The following is an 18,629-nucleotide window of genomic DNA, read 5'->3' as shown; positions in this document are numbered from 1 at the left end:
GGAATAAATGTGATGTATATGGCACAGATTTAGTCCTTGTGAAGATCAGATGACAGAAACCTTACACTACCCTTTTACTTAAAACCTTAATCCTTTCATTCTACACCAGGTTACCCCAAAGATTGTCTTTTTTTGCATGTTCCCCAGGCCAGCCCCTTAACTGAGCTGTTGTTGCTGTGAGAAGAGAAAAAATGTATAAAGTATCAAATCTTGAAACTGCAAAAAACGCAATGAAAACAACATGTACCCAATATGCATCTTTTCCTATCACAAAAACATCACAATCCATGGCTTATTAACTGGCCCCTTTGGTCATCCGCTGCAGGAGCTATAACATACAAGCGCTACTGTGTCTCTGCAAGCTGGAAAATAATATAAATCTAGCACAGGATTTTGGCGGGAAGGGAAAAAATGTCTGCGAGGGAAGAAAACATGTCTGTTAAGAGTAGCAATGTTAATAAGTTACAAGAAAACACACGCATAGCCTGATTAATTTCTTGAATACATTCACAGGGCCATATAACTGAGTTAGATTTAGGTTGACACTTATTTCATTAACCATCTGTTGGCAATAAAAAAAATATTACATTGGGAAAGCAATGCATATATTACTGTGTTTTTCCTCAATCATACAGTAAAATCAGGAGCAAATATGTAAAATTATACATATTTGACCATGATCAATCACAAATATGCTCTAGTCATACACACTACAGTACTTTGACCAAAGTTCATTTAATAATAAGGCTTTAGTTCATGGATACGCTGGGTGTATGTTCTGGTGTGACGTGCCAGACGACGGCAAGGCACAGAGGGTGTCTTCTACGCTTTGACGGTGACCCACAAGCATCCAATTAAAGTTCCATAAATCCACGTTTTCACGTAAAGTTTCCGCCCAGATTCTGTCAGCAGCATGGTAGCGGTCAGGCCTCCCAGGAATAGTAACGATGGAAAGGTCTTTTTTAGACTCAGCTTTGAATGGACACATTTCTGAGGGAAGCGGCTTCTTCTTTCTGGATCCTCCGACTCATAGAACTGAGCCAGTAACCTAGGTAAGTACAAGAAAACAAGTTTATGCCACACAGGGAAAAACCTTATTATCCATCATAATTGGCTTTCACCCTCTGATATTCAACACTGACCTCTGACTCATTGATCACTTTATATTGGCATTCGAACCATGTTAAGTAGCAGCGGTGTAGTTTGGTGCTGTAGGCCCTAGGGCACGTGAGGGTAATGAGCTCTCTGTTGCTAGGGGAGTGAACTGCAGCAATAATCTGGGTTCAGTGGGCCACTTAGGCCTCTGAGCCCAGGAGCCCCCATTCATAGGTGGTCTGAGTAACACAGTTTATTCTTATTATCTCTTGAACTATGAAGATATATATTCTATCATAGATTTCAATACAATAAAATGAAAAAAACGAAAGTGTAATTGTAAGTTACAATAAAAAACGTATATAGTTACATTTATCGGTTAGTGGTGGTAGAATATGGTTTGTACAACAATCCTACTGAATGCAGCGGAATTCAAAAACACGTGGTTCATTTTTTTTTTTTTACTTCATTGACATCATTGTCCATTTAACAAAAATGATAACTTAACCTGAACCCTAACGGGCACTCCTACCTCAACCTTCAGAGTTTACACCTTTTCCCATCACTTAACTTAATTCCAAACAAACCCCAATCCATATTCATTCATCACAGTACTCAGGCATCCATCCAAGGAGATTACAGTTTTTCTTACACTTCTTTGGAAAGACATGACCCTCGCAGATCCATTTTTCCTACGCCATGCCGCTGTGAGGTTCCGTGACAATTGTAAGTGGTGTTTTCGACTCGCACGAATATGGTCGAGTCTAGTATCTATGAACCGCAAATGACGAGTTTAGTAAGTGTGCGCAGTTTTCGCTGTGCTAACCTAAACCGTTCGTTTGTTACGTGGGCTTTTCATCTGTACCCACGGATTCCATCTTAGATACGGCATCCATTTTGTCTCTTGCCCTCAAGTAGTCAGCGAACGAACGCTGTCCGCTTCGCGACCCTGGGACTCCCAAGATATTTGCGGAAGACACATGTCCTTTGAAAGTGTCTTTATGACGAGGGGGTTGCTACTGTAAGGCAGGTGGCGCCGCTCGAGGCTCATCTTGCCGCACGGACTTATTGTCTCAGCCGTGCATCTCATTAGGCACGTCCCTTTGATGCCTGTATCTCGTGCTCCCGACACCTCCCCTTTTTACACCCTTTCCGATCTCCCCACTGTCTCCGTCTTCCTCTGCACCTGTCTTCGTTCCTGTTTCGATCTACTTGATTGCTGATTGGAATTTGCTAATGGTGGGAAGATGGGTTTTTACAGTTGGGAACCGCCAAATGCTTCCGCACTTATGTTCCGGACCTTGCATGTTTCAAAGCGACCAAAAACGACCCCTCTGGGAGCTAGACGTGGGAACTGAGTTGTAAACCTTTGTGTTCAATGTTAGCCTATGGGTAAAAACTGTATAAAAGGAGCGATCCACATAACCAATTTGAAGCAGTCTCCCCGAACTACACTCGATGTACTTCCTGTGACTTCTGTGTTCCCTGCAGTAAATAAACCTTGACTCTTTGACGCCGAAGGAAGTGTCCCGTGTCTCTGTGACTTGTACGCCGGAACAGGTTACCCACGAAGGTTTCAGGTGTTGTGCCCTGGCACCGCTGGGTCCAAAAGAACCCAGTCCTTCAGTTGGCGCCCAACGTGGGGATGCATCAGTGGTACCGGTCCAAGCCCGACGATCGTGAGGAACTTCGTGTGAAATCTCCGAGGGAAGGTGCACCCCGCTTCATCGATCCTGTTGTCGACATAAGTGGCCCGAAGACTTTTCCCGCGAAGATTCCCGCCTCCTGACGGCTGCGACGGACTGCTGCCCTGACTGTAGACCTGTTTTGGCGCCTGGCGTAGATCTTGGTATAGCGAGACGATAGACGGGCCTTCCTGAGGACGCCATTGATCTTTGAGTTAAGTATTTGTGGGTCGCTCCCAGAGTCCTTCGTTGTAAACACTTTAGCGAGTGTTTTTGTTGTAAACACTAGTGGTTTTTGTTGTACACGCTGTGTGAGTGTTTTTGTCGGTGACACTTTGCTAGCGCACTTTGTTGTTGTACTTGTTTGACGACTGCAGCCGCCAAAGACCGAGGGTTTTGTTCTTGCTGGGACTTGGTAAATCCCGTAACCCTTGAAGTTTGTGAAACTCGGCTAGTGTGCAAGATGCCTGGTCGCAGTACTTTGTTCAGTTGTTGTAGACCTTGTGGTGCGGATTCCCTGCTGGAGGACTCGTGTCCGATACCTCCGGTTGGAACTCCTACTTATGACTTATATAGCAAACATGGGCTAGGCCCGATTGCTTTTAACGATTATTGGATAAAATATACAAAGAAAGACGGCGATCTTCGTTGGCCACCTCACGGTAGCTTCGAAGCGTCGATCTTAGATAATTTGGAAATAAAGTTGTTCGAACGCAAATCTAGGCCGGCCATGTTTGATGCCTTTCGGTTGTGGCGCAAAGAAGCCCGACAGAAAGAGATCAGACAGAATAAACGTAGTGAGCGAGATAATGTTGCTACCATTGTGAAGAAAGCTGAGCAGTTTCAGCGTGATAAGGAGGATAAGGATAAGGAAGTGTTTGAGAGGTTGCAACGTATGACCATAGATAAATGTTATCCTGCTTTGCCTACGGAGTCGGATAGGAAGGAAGAGGCAGTTGAGGATCCTTTAATGTCCTATCTTATGAAGTCGCCACCTCCGTACGTACAGGGTACCGCAACTCCTGTGGTCCCTGCCGTACCTGTTCTTCCACCTGTTATTCCTCCACCCGTTCCTCAACCTGCACCCGCTCTTCCGACTGTTCCTGCTCCTGTGCCTGTTTCTATTCCTACTGCTCCTCCGCTTCCACATACTCCTACTCACGCTACTGCTCCTGTGTTGTTAACCCCTGTTGTTGCTAACGTTTCTACTCCTCCTCTTGTTAGTCCTGTGTCTTACTCTTGTCCCTCTACTCGTAACCGTAGTTCTCCCATTGCGACAAATTTTTTTTTTCAGTCGCTCGGACCTGTTTTTGGGTCCGCTGGTTCTGATGGTCCACCACAGAGACGTAGTCAGCTTCCCGGTAATAGGGAACGCGCTGCGCTATACAATATGGCGATGGGTTGGATGGACAATCCGCAAAGAAATCCACCCCGAGTCGTTCTTGAAACATTTAGTCAATTCAACATACCGACTCAGAGATATGTGTTTGACGAAATGTGTAAACTCCTACATGATCAGATAGCGGCTGTCGCGCCTGACGAGGTGCTGACCGCCCTGTCTAATCTTCGGCTTCAGTTCGCAACTGGACTGATAGTCGATACTAATGTCCGACGAGCTATTGAGCAGTTGCTGTCTTATCGCCTTGCTCCTATTCCTCACGCACTGTTTGTTGAGGATCTTGAACGCCAACAAGCTGAGTCTGGCCAATACCCTATGCGTGAAGTTCCGCCGGTTTGGGTACCTGCTGATAATACTGATGTTAATAACATAATAGCGGCACATTTCCAGAGAGTATGGATACATCTCCCATGGAAACGATCGGAAGTGCTTCAGGTGAAACAAACTTTGCCTGATCCTCGCAAAAATCCTGCGGGGTATTACAAAGAATTATCGCAGCTTGTGGATGCTACGGTAATGAATCTTGCCGATATTGACATGTTGTTTGGCAATGTCGTACCGCAACCGGTATGGGCCAAGATTCGTCATCAAGATCACACAAATGAATTAGGTGGTGATTGGGCTGCCATTACAGCGGCAGACGCTGGACAAGCGGCTGCTACTAAACCCGATCAGTTGATTGCACTTCTTCCCCAGCGAATCATTACATTAATGAAGACGCTTATGCCAGCTATGAAGGTAAATTGGGACAAGTTGTCAGCCTGTAAGCAAAAGAAAGATGAGAGTGTTTCAGACTTCTTTACGAGGTTTGAGGAAACATTTGTTGATCATAGTGGACAGGATATGGGCACTGAGGGTGGACAACGGCTGTTTGTGGATAAATTTGTATCGAACTTATTGCCCGATTTGTGCAATAAATTGAAGAATTCAGAAAGTGCATGGGCCGTTTCTACCTCAGCTCAGATACTGGCTACGGCACAATACTATGAAAATAGAGAGAAAGAAGAAAATGACCGAGCTGATAAAAAGACAAAAGAGCTGAAAACTAAAGTGTTGTTACAACAAGCATATCCGCCGCGTTCTAATCAGAATGCGTCTCAGCAGAATAGATCACAGTCGCAATCGAATCGATCGCAGTCGCGTAATGATTCCTCTTTCAACAGATCTTCGTTGGGGTACAATCAATGTGCTTATTGTAGACAGGAGGGACACATTAAATTTGATTGTCCTGCTTTAAATGATCGTAATAGTGGTAATTCGTCTAGAGGAGGCCGTGGTGGTTCACAGAATGCATCACGTGGTAGAGGTCGTGGTGCTCAGAATGACCGCTCTGACAACTCATCAAATTCTAATAACTGTTTCGACCAACGTGGATCATCGCAAGGACGATCTGCGCAGTACAATGTAGACGATTATTACGTCGATCAGGGAACTGACGACAGTAATTACTAGGACAGCCAAAGACAAGGAGAGGGAGTGGTATCAGTTCCGGTTGATCAGAGAGGGCCTTACGTCGCAGTTGCTACATCGGGCGTCGTTGAGCCTTTTCTGTTGGACACTGGTGCAGCGAAAAGTTCCATTATGCATTCGAAACTCCCTGGCGCACCTTTGTCTGGCTTAACAAATGTATCCGTTGGATTCTCTGGCGCCCCCGTTAGCAATCCAGTTTCGCGCCCTTTGCCCCTTAAAATTGGGCCTCGTGAGCTCGAAGCTCCGTTGATTTTAACCACTGGTTGTGGTGAAAATCTTTTGGGTCTGGATTTGCTTAAACGTTTGTATGCAACTTTGTATTGTTCTCCTGTGGGTGTAAAGCTTACGTTTGGGGAGAAAGTAGTCTCTCCCATGTATTTGTCCCTCGATAAGCTTCCACCGGAATTGGATTCTCTTCCTGCGTCTTTGTGGGCGACGGGTCCAAACGATGTGGGCCTACTTGATATCTCCCCTTATGTTGTTCAGTTGAAATCGAATGTGCGATTGCCGCGTATTCCCCAATATCGTATCTCCCTTGATGGTGAGCGGGCTTTGTTAGCGATCATCTATGATTTGATCGAGAAAGATGTTATTGAGGAGACTCGGGGAAACGTGTGCAATAGCCCTGTGCTGCCCATTCTTAAACGTACTGATCCTACCAAACCGCCTGTTTATCGTTTTGTTATCGATTTACGGGAGGTGAATAAAATTGTGGTTCCTCAATTCCCTGTTGTGCCTGACATCACGGCGCTACTGACTCTGATTCCAGCTACTGCATCATGGTTTTCGGTGATTGATTTGAAAAACGCCTTTTTCAGCATCCCGATCGCCGAAGAGAGCAGGGACCTTTTCGGTTTCTCTCTTGGTGGACGTAGCTTCCGGTTCAAACGCGCTCCTCAAGGCTACTGTGAAAGTCCGTCGATTTACAGTCAAGCCTTGAAGGGACAACTGGATGCGTTTCGGTTGCCGGTTGGTGCGGCCTTAATCCAATACGTCGACGACTTATTGGTGGCTGCTGATACTCAGGACATTTGCAAAATTGCTACGGTGTCGTTGCTGCAACATCTCTGTGAGTTAAATCACAAGGTGTCACCTTCTAAACTCCAATATTGTTGTCAAGAAGTAACCTATCTAGGTCACTTATTGTCAAAGGAGGGAAGGAGATTGACCCCAGAGAGAATTGCAGCAATTGCGCGAATGGCTGTGCCACAAACCCAAAGAGATGTACGTGCCTTTCTAGGTATCACGTCGTACTGTAGGCAGTGGATTCCAAATTTTTCATTGCTAGCGAAACCATTGGTGGCTCTTACGTGCAAGGATGTTTCAACTCCTTTACCATGGACGGAAGAATGTCAGAAAAGTTTTTCTGAATTACGTGATTCATTGTGTTCGGCTCCTGTGTTAGGTACCCCTGATTACAGCAAACCGTTCACGTTATATGTTCACGAGAGAGAAGGTTGTGCGTTGAGTGTCTTAACGCAACCTTTTGGTGGTAAGCAACGTCCATGTGCATATTTTTCCTCGACCTTAGACCCGGTAGCTAGAGCATTGCCGAGTTGTCTGAGAGCAACTGCGGCAGCTGCGGTCTCCATCCGACAATCAGCAGGATTGGTCATGGATAATATGCTTACGGTGATGGTTCCGCATGCAGTCGATACTCTTTTGAATCGAACGAAAACTCAGCACTTGACGAGTGCGAGGTTGTCTGGGTACGAATTGACGCTCTTGGCAAGCCACATTCAAATAAAACGTTGTAATGTCCTAAATCCGGCAACTTTGTTACCGATTAGTGCAGAGTCAGATCAAGTAACAGAACATGACTGCTACTTGCGTACAGAAGAGGAAACAAAAGGTCGAGTGGACCTTAAAAACACCCCATTGGAAGACCCTGACGGCACTTTGTATGTGGATGGGTCATGTTTTAAATTGCCGAATGGTGATGTGACTACTGCTTATGCTGTTGTGACGTTGAATATTGTTGTTGAGACTGCGAGATTGAATCAGAATTCTGCCCAAGCTGCAGAGCTGATTGCTCTTACTAGAGCATGTGTATTAGCGAAAGGGAAACGTGTGAATGTGTACACCGATAGCCAGTACGCTTTCGGTGTAGCGCATAGCTTTGGACGATTGTGGCGAGAGCGTGGGTTCTTCACGTCACACGGCACGAAAATACAGCATGGCCAGCTTGTGAATGATCTTTTGGATGCATTGACTTTGCCTGCTCAAGTTGCGATTGTTAAGTGTAGTGCGCATCGTAAAGTAACGGATGATGTTGGTCGTGGTAATGCGTTTGCAGATGAAATTGCTAAGGAGACTGCTTCGAACCTTAGCACTCGAATGTATGTGACGAGTTCGGTTAGGTGGCCTACAGAATCGAGTATGTGTGAGAATACTATAGAGAGCGTGAAAGCAATTCAGAATGAGGCCACCGAGACGGAAAAGATGAAGTGGAAAGAAAGTACGGGAAAGTTGGATGTGAATGGTTGTTGGATTGATTTGTCGGATCAGAGAAGATGGATGTTGCCTGATGCGTATGTGCTGGCCGTTGTGACAATGGCACATGGGTTAGCACATATCAGCGCGAAAGGCATTTGCAAGTTGTTGTCGCCTGTGTGGAAGAATGATGGCATTACAAAGTGTGCTGAACGTCTGGTGAAGAATTGTATGGTGTGTATAATGTACAATCCTGGCAAAGGAACCCCAACTCCCCCTGGCAGTTTTGCTCCTCCTTCGTATCCCTTTGAGGTGATTCAATTGGACTTCATCCATATGGAGCGATGCAATAACTTGAAATATGTTTTGGTTGTGGTTTGCGCATTCTCCCGATGGATTGAGGCCTATCCCCTCAAAGACAATACTGCTTTGTCTACTGCAAAAATCCTACTGAAGGAATACTTTCCTCGGTATGGAATGCCTAGAGTCGTGTGGTCAGATAACGGAAGTGAGTTTGTTGGAAGTGTGATGAAGAATGTGTGTAAGGGCCTTGGAATTAATCAGAAATTCCATAGCGCCAATCATCCCCAGTCAGCTGGATTGGTTGAAGGGTACAATGGTACCCTTAAACTAAAATTAGCGAAGATTCAGGCTACGACTGGACTGTCTTGGCCCGACGCTTTGCCTCTAGCATTACTGTCAACTAGGACGACTGTACACTCCCGAATAGGGCTTAGTCCCTATGAAATAGTGTTCGGCCGTCCTGCGAATGTGTGGGGGGTTCCTAGGCCAGGTATATTCGTTGATCTTGAGTATCCGATGTTGATTGACTACTTACATGACTTGACTGCTAAACTGAGGTTAATTCATCAACAGGTTTACGACGCCTTGCCGACGCAGACGGAGGGTCCAGGCCACCAGCTCCAGCCCGGTGATTGGGTAGTTACCCGCAACTTCTCACGCAAGAAGAATCTGGACCCCCGCTTTGTTGGACCTTTCCAGGTGCTCCTGGCCACGAGGACTGCCGTTCGTCTTGAGGGGCGGAAGAATTGGGTACATGCTACCCATTGCAAACGAGTCCCTATTCCTTTGCCGGCAGACCCGTGGGTAAGGAAAGGCATTGCGTCAATAGAAGCAGAGACATTGCCGGCGTTTGTACCTTTTAGCGACGCACAGCTTGTTGGTGAACACTCAGCGCAGCAGAAAGCCACTGTTGGAACATTGTCAGTAAAAGACTCAAGATCAAATCAACCAACTGATCAGCAGGACGCTGCCTCTTCAACGGATCCTTTGTTCGACGAGCAGACACGTCCCGGGAAACATCGATATTCTTTGCGTTCTCACACTAAGGACAAATAAAGTTTTTCTTGTTTTGCTGAAATTGATACCTGCAATATCTTCGTTTCCCCTGATCAACCTTGAACATTTCGTATCATTGAAGCTTGTTTGTATATATATTAAGCTTCTTCCTTGTATCTTTTTCCTTCCACAGCTGAATTATTGTGCTAAATAAATACATATTGTGTATTGAGGGCCGTAGGGCCGCGCGCGTACTTCCTTCTGGACAGTAGGTCTTGACGCTAGGTTTAAGGCCGTCGGTTCCTAGGAACTCCTGGGGATTGACCATTGCTGCACAGAACGAAGTGCGTCAAGAAACGTTGCGGACGGTCGTAGGGAAATGGCATTTTCGAAGCTGAACGATTTGGAAGGAGCTCAGGCATATAGAGTCAAACTGCAGAAACTCAGTCGTACTAAATGTTTTGTATTCCAATTGTTTGTATTGTTTTTAACTACTTCTGCATTCTTGGCGGGTGGGGTGTATTACACTATGTCTTACTTTTTACTTCCTACCCCTACTCCTACTCCATACCCTAATCTTACTCTTACTGCTACTACTGCTTCTCCCCATTCCTTTCACATTTTACCGGAACACGAACAGGCTAGACGTGTAGAATTCCGCAACAATTCCTTTATCCAGCTCCTCCATCAGCATCAGTTAGTGGTTAACACTACTAATTGTTGGGTGTGTGGGTTGATGCCACATACTACGGGTAAGGGAATTCCATATCTGGTGTTACCGTATAGTTCCCAAGGGTCAGCTCGAGCATTCCAAACAATGCTTCGAAGCGCACTAGGTTTCCACCCCACTCCAGAACAACGTTCCCCCAAACCTGGTCCTACCTCGTACCAGTGGGTGCTATCGATGGCAATAGAGGATATGGAAGATGAGATCTATGATGCTTTTCTCATCCCTAAAGAAGAGGTACAAGCCTATAGGGTCCTGAGTAGAGGGGAATATAGTATGTTCGTTAATGAAAAGCAGCTTAAAAGCTCGCCTCCAATATGGGTCGTACCCCACACTGGTAATCTTTGTCTTGTGGGTCGTGGTTCGCAAGCCTCACTTGGAGTAAGTGCTTGCATTGAAAGTTACGTTCTGCCAATGTCCCCGACCCCTGTGTTTCTGGCTGCCAAGGGTACGTACTTCATCTGTCATGATCGTGCATATACATGGTTGCCCTCAGACTTCATGGGCTCATGTTTTGTTGCAAATCTGTTGCCTCCGACGTTCACTGTAGATGCCGATTACCATAAGACTAGAGTTGTACGAGGCGTAATTAGCGAAGAGGATACTGCCGGTCAAGAGGCAGGAGACTTTTTCAAGGGTTTCCTCCCGTTTTGGGGACCTGTGGTTAATAGTAGGAACCTGAGACATTTGACTCGAGTGGTAGAATCGACAGCTAATGTTACTGCCAGTGCCCTTGGTAATATCACCACAGAACTTCAGGCGGAGAGACTTATGACGTTACAAAACCGTATGGTTTTAGATGTCGTCTTGGCAGACCGCGGTGGGGTATGTAAAGTGATCCATTCGAGCTGTTGCATTTTTATACCTGATAATGCTCCTACTGTCTATCAAGCCATCTCGAAGTTGCATAAGATCTCCGAATCCATACACGTGGATGTAGGGGATTGGACGTTACTCGGTTGGTTTTGGGGCCTGATGTCGACTTGGGGTTGGAAGATTCTGATGATCATCGGGGTTGTGGTAGTGTTCCTGTTCACGTGTTGCCTTTGTGTGCAGTGTGGTCCTGCCTTATGTGGCCTCTGTGCTACAACGTGTATGAGACAACCACCTGTTACCAAGGGGACTCGGTTGGACAAGGCTATGCTACAACGACATCTTGATGGTCTGATGAATATCGAATATGATTCCGACTAGTGCTTGCCTACATGAGGGCAAAAGGAGCGTCTGAGGTTCCGTGACAATTGTAAGTGGTGTTTTCGACTCGCACGAATATGGTCGAGTCTAGTATCTATGAACCGCAAATGACGAGTTTAGTAAGTGTGCGCAGTTTTCGCTGTGCTAACCTAAACCGTTCGTTTGTTACGTGGGCTTTTCATCTGTACCCACGGATTCCATCTTAGATACGGCATCCATTTTGTCTCTTGCCCTCAAGTAGTCAGCGAACGAACGCTGTCCGCTTCGCGACCCTGGGACTCCCAAGATATTTGCGGAAGACACATGTCCTTTGAAAGTGTCTTTATGACGAGGGGGTTGCTACTGTAAGGCAGGTGGCGCCGCTCGAGGCTCATCTTGCCGCACGGACTTATTGTCTCAGCCGTGCATCTCATTAGGCACGTCCCTTTGATGCCTGTATCTCGTGCTCCCGACACCTCCCCTTTTTACACCCTTTCCGATCTCCCCACTGTCTCCGTCTTCCTCTGCACCTGTCTTCGTTCCTGTTTCGATCTACTTGATTGCTGATTGGAATTTGCTAATGGTGGGAAGATGGGTTTTTACAGTTGGGAACCGCCAAATGCTTCCGCACTTATGTTCCGGACCTTGCATGTTTCAAAGCGACCAAAAACGACCCCTCTGGGAGCTAGACGTGGGAACTGAGTTGTAAACCTTTGTGTTCAATGTTAGCCTATGGGTAAAAACTGTATAAAAGGAGCGATCCACATAACCAATTTGAAGCAGTCTCCCCGAACTACACTCGATGTACTTCCTGTGACTTCTGTGTTCCCTGCAGTAAATAAACCTTGACTCTTTGACGCCGAAGGAAGTGTCCCGTGTCTCTGTGACTTGTACGCCGGAACAGGTTACCCACGAAGGTTTCAGGTGTTGTGCCCTGGCACCGCTGGGTCCAAAAGAACCCAGTCCTTCAGTTGTCCATGGCCATTCTCCACCCTTTCAAACTGGAGATAAGTTGACTACCCCCATTAGTGAGCCATATTGCTCCTGGCCAACCTATATAAGAATGTTTTGGATATCTGATAATCGAGCTTTCCTTGCACCCTAATATAGCCATATCTTGAGTTAGAATTACTATCACTCCCAGGACCACTGAGAGTTATGAGCTTGTACGATAAAAACTATCTTCTTCAGTATGGCAGCGAGTAGAAGTAGGATAGTCTATTCAGCCATGTGAGAAATCCAGAACAAGAGGTCCTACTGCGATTAGAAGCTTTGGTCTTTCAACCTAGTGCCCTTCGATGCCTGTTCTGCAGTCTCTCAATCTGCGGACTAAATACAACGCTTGACTCTCAGGGGAGCGAAACACAGCAGCCAAGTCTGCCTCAGGAAGGTGCTGTGTAATAAAAACTCACAACTTAGCAATACATAAAATAACAATAATTTTTTTTCCAGTCAGTGCATTTTCTTTAAAAAAGAAAAAGTTCTTTAATACACACACTGCTAAATACTAGGCACACAACTTTCATAAAGAGATGGAAGGTGCACTCGTAAAAAGTAGACACACAAACAGCAAGTCCAAAAAAAGTGCTTCTTTTTATTCAGTCAATCTTAAAACCGGCACACAGCCAACCCATTTCGTTTCCAGTTGTGCCAAAAGGGAACTTCGTCAGGGCTCTTAGATGATTGGCCAATGGGCGTTGAAGGATAGTGAGACAGAACAAACAGCGATGTCCCAAAGAGCACAATGCGCGAGGTCAACTAGTAATGAAAATCTAAGAGTAGAAAAAGGAACTTTCCCTCTTTAAGAAATAGGTCAGTCAACAAGAGGAATGTAGCATAGAAAAACCAGCTATGTCCTATGAAATTAGTCTGGATGGGGGCCTGCTGATAAGTAGGGTGTCCCTCTTGTGCGGTCGGCTTCCCCGCAATAACAAGAGGTGACTGGACCAATAGCATCTTGATGAATACAAAGTTTCCAGAGACAGAATTTGATAAAAAATCTTGCAAACTTTATATATATATCAACGAAGAACGCTCGGAATATCCTAATGATGGTAATAGTAGAATTTCGTAGTAGGGGCAGTGAGTCCTGAATAATACTCTTCGGACAGGATAACGATCCACGACATAATAACCGGCACACAACTGTAAATACCAACTGGAATCCCTCGTAAGAGGGCCTTACTAACTACATGGGGGGCAAATCCTGCATCCTAAATAAACGTCACAGTGGGCAACTAAAACCCTAAACCCTGACAAGACCTTATACTTCTTAGTTACAATGAACTAATTGTGCACCAGCATACGTTAACCCCTAAAATAGTAATACCCCTATATGCGACTATATCAAACATTGGAAATCCACCATAACTTCGACATAACTCAAACAAACATTTCATTAAGAATCACGTTTTTAACATTTTTTTACACCAGGTTGCCTAGTAATCTCTAAGGACTGAAAACCAGCAGGGTCTATCTGTCACATAGCAAAATAAAATTTCAGCCCTATAGATTGACACAGTGTCCTGCTTCTACCGGTGTCACCAATTCTCCATCCTGAGAGACATAAAATGGCATTTATTTCTTCCCATGTAGGTGGGCTTGTGAGGGTTCGCCATTACTCCAGGTGGGCCCCACAGGATCACAAAACAATATGCACATTTGTAATGCTCCAGGGGCTCACGAGGCACTCATTCTTCCGAGATATTGCCTTTGATGCGGTCCTGGTTTGGCTAGTAAATCGTAACTTTTTCTAAGTTGTCTGCATTCTGTTTCAGTGGCCTGGATGCCCCGAACCGGTATTTGGGCACTGACGCACACAACACTCTACTGTCAGGCAGGTAGACATATAGAAGAGTGCGCGAAAGGCTACAGCGAGTCATACAGTCCTCTTTGTCTTCCTCAGCATGGGGAGGGAGCAGGGAGGAGTAGGAAATAGAAGCACTTGGCACCTAAAAGGCTCTATGAGTGGGGGATGCAGACTTGGTTGGTATTCACAGGTCCAGGTGGAAAACACATGGCATCCTCACCTCTAATGGGGATGACTGAAAACAGTGTGGGAAAGCTTCTAAAAAAAAAAAATAAAAAAAAAGGGTTTATCTCACTTGGGATTTATTCACTGCCTCAGGGCTGTTTTCCATGTCCTTTTGACCCCCCAGAAGTTCAAGGTCTTTTCTGGAGGTTTCTTTGCTGCCTTTCATTACATCTAGCACTGTGACTTTCTCCACATCACCAGCAGTTTGACTGTAGGGGCCTGAACGTGGTCTGCCAATCATGGTGGTTTCATTGAACTGGTATCTTCATTGCAGTTTGCCCTCATTGCAGCAGCTTCCCAAGGTCCTTGCACCAAACCACTTCTCCTTACTCAAGACCTTTACCACTTTCAGGGTGTATGTGTGCCCAGTAAGAGCCTTGAGATTCTATACAGCTGGGGCACCTATGACAGAACGAAGGCACAGAAGTCCAAGTAACCACCTTCTACAGGGTGTTCCGCTAGTCCACTGTAGTAAATGAGTAATCGACATGTAATATGTAGTTCATATGTAGAATCTTGTACCTGTTCTACGTTCCATAGTTCTGTGTATATCTTGCTTGGTATAGAATGTTAAGGTAGATGCTACTGAGAGCTGAGGCTGTGAAAGTACTATGCAAGGGTTGATAATAAAGAAAGTAACTGCAACCATTCCTGCTGTTTGATTTGTAAGGAGTTGCATTACTTTGGCTACAAGATGGCAGCTATCAACAGCTGGACCCACTTCTTGTAGGAGCATTCTAATTCCTTCCATTTCTAAGCGTGCTGCCCATTTCTGCAATCAACTTTCATAACCTGGAGGCCTCTTTAAGGATTAAAACCTTTCAAGCTGAATTGAGAAGTTATGTTCCCCTACATGTTGCTTGTGGTTGGTGATATTTTTACTTTGTTTATTATAAGGCTGTTGGTGCAGCACACGTAATCTCTAACAGCTTTGCATACATTAAAAAACCATACCTCTCGAAACCAACAACACGGGTGGTGGTAAACAATAGGAAGCCGGCAGTATTTCAACTAAGTCGTGGGACACGCCAGGTGTGTCCCTGGTCTCCGCTCCTGTTCGCTCTGGCCCTGGAGCCCCTGGCTGCATGGATCCTCAAAGACCCGGTCATTCGTGGTCTGCGCTGGTCCCCTGACTGGGAGGATAGGATTTCCCTATATGCGGATGACATTCTGTTATATCTGGCCTCCCCGAAAGCTTCATTGGTGTGCGCACTGGATATCCTGGCAGTATTCAGCAGGTACTCAGGGTTCAGAATAAATTGGAACAAGTCCATTATTTATGTCCTTAACGGGGACCCACCTGTCCCCCGCGGAATTGTCCAATACAAATAGCATTAGAGGTTTTTAAGTACCTTGGTATTTTCATCTAGCTGAATCAGTCACTCAGTTTTAACCGGAATCTCCTGCCACCAATACAAAGATTGAAAAGCGACATACGGAACAGGAAGTCTTTGCCCCTGTCATTGCTGGGCAAAGCAGCCCTCTTTAAAATGATGGTGCTACCCCGCTTCCTGTACGCCCTTCAGAACTTATTGGATCCGGTTACTAAGTCATACTTCCAGGAAACTGAGCCTCCAGACCCAGCTAGCAGCAATAAACAAGGGGACCTATGGTTGTCTCGATGACCCGGGATACGCCATGGATAGATGGCTTTTGCCGGGAGGGCACTACAGTAGAGCACTCTACTCTCAAACTCGGAAATTCTCCTTAACAGGACCAACCAACCAATGGGTACGGATATGGCATGTTGTAAACAAGCATCTGGGCTGGGACCGCAGGCTCACACTGGCAACCCACTTGTGGAATTCTGAAAAACTGGGGTACTTGTGGAGAACGCAGGGATTTGAACAGTGGGATCTTTTCAGGATCTCATGGCTCAAGGATCTTTGGGTCAAGGATTAGATTATATTGTTTGTCTCTCTCCAGCAGCAATATAGTTTGGCAAAAACGGAATGCTTTAGATATTTCCAGATCCGCCATGCCCTGCAGACCCACATCCCCAAGGGGTCTTCCCTCCCGGGCGCCCCTCCCTTAGAGGATAGAGTATTACCTGCCTGAAAAGACCATCTCCCTGATCTATAAAAAACTAATCAATAACATGGAAGACTCATTTAAAGAGAAATGGATAAGGGATGGACTTGAGCTTGACGAGGAGGACTTGCAGGAGGCGGTGTCTTCCCCGAGGGAAGTGGCGATTCAGGCTAGACTGCACTTAGTACAGATCAAAATTCTCCACTGAATTTACGTAACAGGACCATGTCTAGTCCGCATGGGTAGAGCAGAAAATGGGGAGTTTAGACGTAATTGTGGAAAAGACGGCACCTGCATACATATTAGAAGAGGTCTAAAAACATGGCTCTTCACCCAGTAAGCTCACTCCCCCACACCAGTCTATCCGTCAGCGCCAGGACACCTCCGGGTATTAGAGCGCTCTATAAATTTGTAAAATAAATAAATAAAATATATGAGAGCCTGATCAAATATAAACTTACTGGCGCGTTATACATCGCATCCTTAGTGAGGTACTTACACGTTAACTACGTCCGGAGGCACAGTGGTGCCTCCTGTATATATGGGAACCTATGGACCTCACTTTTTACACAAAACTCTGGGCAACATTGGCTGTGAAGATAGCACAGAGAAATATCGCACAACACTAAGAAGCCCTTCAACCACCCAGAGTAGAATCATGGAAGGAAGATCTAGACAGGTGCATGTTAAGGAAAAAGTAGTCTATATAGCCAGAGGGTGTCCCGGGAAATGGAACCGGGTTTGGGGGCCTTGGAACTCCTACTGAGGCAATATATGTACCTCGCCGACACACATGAGGGAAGATGAAGCACTCCCATCCCCCTAATTGGTCCACGCTGTGTACTACGGTCTGAAACTATGTAACCTTGAAACTAAAATACTCAAAATGTACTATGTCTCCTTAACAAGCTATATATGCTATGCTATGTCGATGATACTTTAATAAAAAAGGATGTTTAAAAAAAAACATACCTCCTGAGGCAGCTTTTGGCCCGCTCCAGAGAGTTTTGAAACATTTTCACCCGGCACTTTTTGGTTTGCACCCAATTCTCCCTGGGTTCGTGGCGGCATTATTCCGCATCACACAGTGCATCCTGGGGGGTGCATAGGATGTTACGAGGTCACGCAGCATTACCTTTGAGTGCTGCCATTTTGATCAGGTGTTTGTTTTCCCGATATAAGGAAATACAGTATGGCACAAGACACAGTCTAGCATTTTTGCTGGAATAAATTGTATATTTCTTCTGCAAGGTACTTCGCCTCACATAAGTTTAATTTTACCCCTTAAAGGTTTCTGGACACTGCAGTCATCAAGATTCTCTTTAAATACTTGAAAGAACACTTCTAGTTTGGCATTCCTATTCCTTCTACATGACTTTCCATTTTCATCTTAAGCAATATGGATTCCAACTTTAGTCTACCACCAGTACAGGGAATGAAAACGTGTGCATTACCTTAAACACACCAGAATAATTTTTAACTAGTCCTGGTAATCCTATTAAAAATAAGTGGAGTGATAGAAAAACTTTTTTTAAACTATATTGCTACTTTAGAAGATAATGGTAGCATTTTAACTTGTGAAAGATAAAAAAAGAATTCTAATGCACTGTTTAGGTCCTGAAGGCCTTAGTCTACAACCAAATGCAAAAAAATGGCAAGAGATGGAGACAGATGTTTTTTTTTATGTGCCATTTTAGATTTGTGTGAGCATTATTCACCTACAGTGGGTTATAGACGTGCTTTCTTCAAAAGAAAGCAACAGCATGAATCAATTGAAGAGTATGTTTCTGCTCTTACAACGTTAGCGGGCACATGCGAATTAGGAGTGTTGAAAGATGAATCAATGCAAGATCAGATTGTGGTTTATACTAAAAACAAAGGAATTCAGGATACACTGTGGATTGAAGGATATTCTAGCTTAAAGGACATCATAGCATTGGTAAAAAAAAATAATTGCGATATTATCATAGAGGAGATTCAAAGCAATTTCTGCGCAGAATGATTTACTGACAAATAACAATATTTCAGGGGAAAGAGAAGAAAAGAGTACATATGCAAAACACAAGTTTAATCTCAATAGTGAAATAAGACCCACAATCAAAGACAAGCAAATTGAAACCGCATAACACCAGGTCAGATATGTCCAGCAAAATGCTTAGAATGTGGAATTGTAGGTAATTTCACGAAACATGTGGGTTTTTTGCCTCACTAAATCCGACTCAAATTCTTCTGGGATGATTCTGACGATTCTGTTCAGGTGCATTCGTACAAGATGGGTAAAAA

The 18,629-nt window shown here is 45.0% G+C and overlaps 1 protein-coding gene across 1 annotated transcript in view; it reads right to left on the bottom strand.

Moving 5' to 3' along the window:
• Positions 1-491: 491 nt before the first annotated feature.
• Positions 492-18,629, bottom strand: part of LOC147707391 (1-acyl-sn-glycerol-3-phosphate acyltransferase epsilon-like) — a 396,055-nt gene continuing 377,917 nt past the window's right edge. The window contains exon 8 of the mRNA XM_086926419.1: positions 492-1,048. Within this exon, the coding sequence (XP_086782545.1) occupies positions 823-1,048 (226 nt within the window). The 3' untranslated portion in view covers positions 492-822. The remainder of the gene's footprint in view (positions 1,049-18,629) is intronic.

This window comes from Lissotriton vulgaris, chromosome 6 (assembly GCF_964263255.1).
Source record: "Lissotriton vulgaris chromosome 6, aLisVul1.2, whole genome shotgun sequence".
NCBI classification, from domain to species: domain Eukaryota; kingdom Metazoa; phylum Chordata; class Amphibia; order Caudata; family Salamandridae; genus Lissotriton; species Lissotriton vulgaris.
This window is presented reverse-complemented; position numbering and strand designations above follow the sequence as displayed.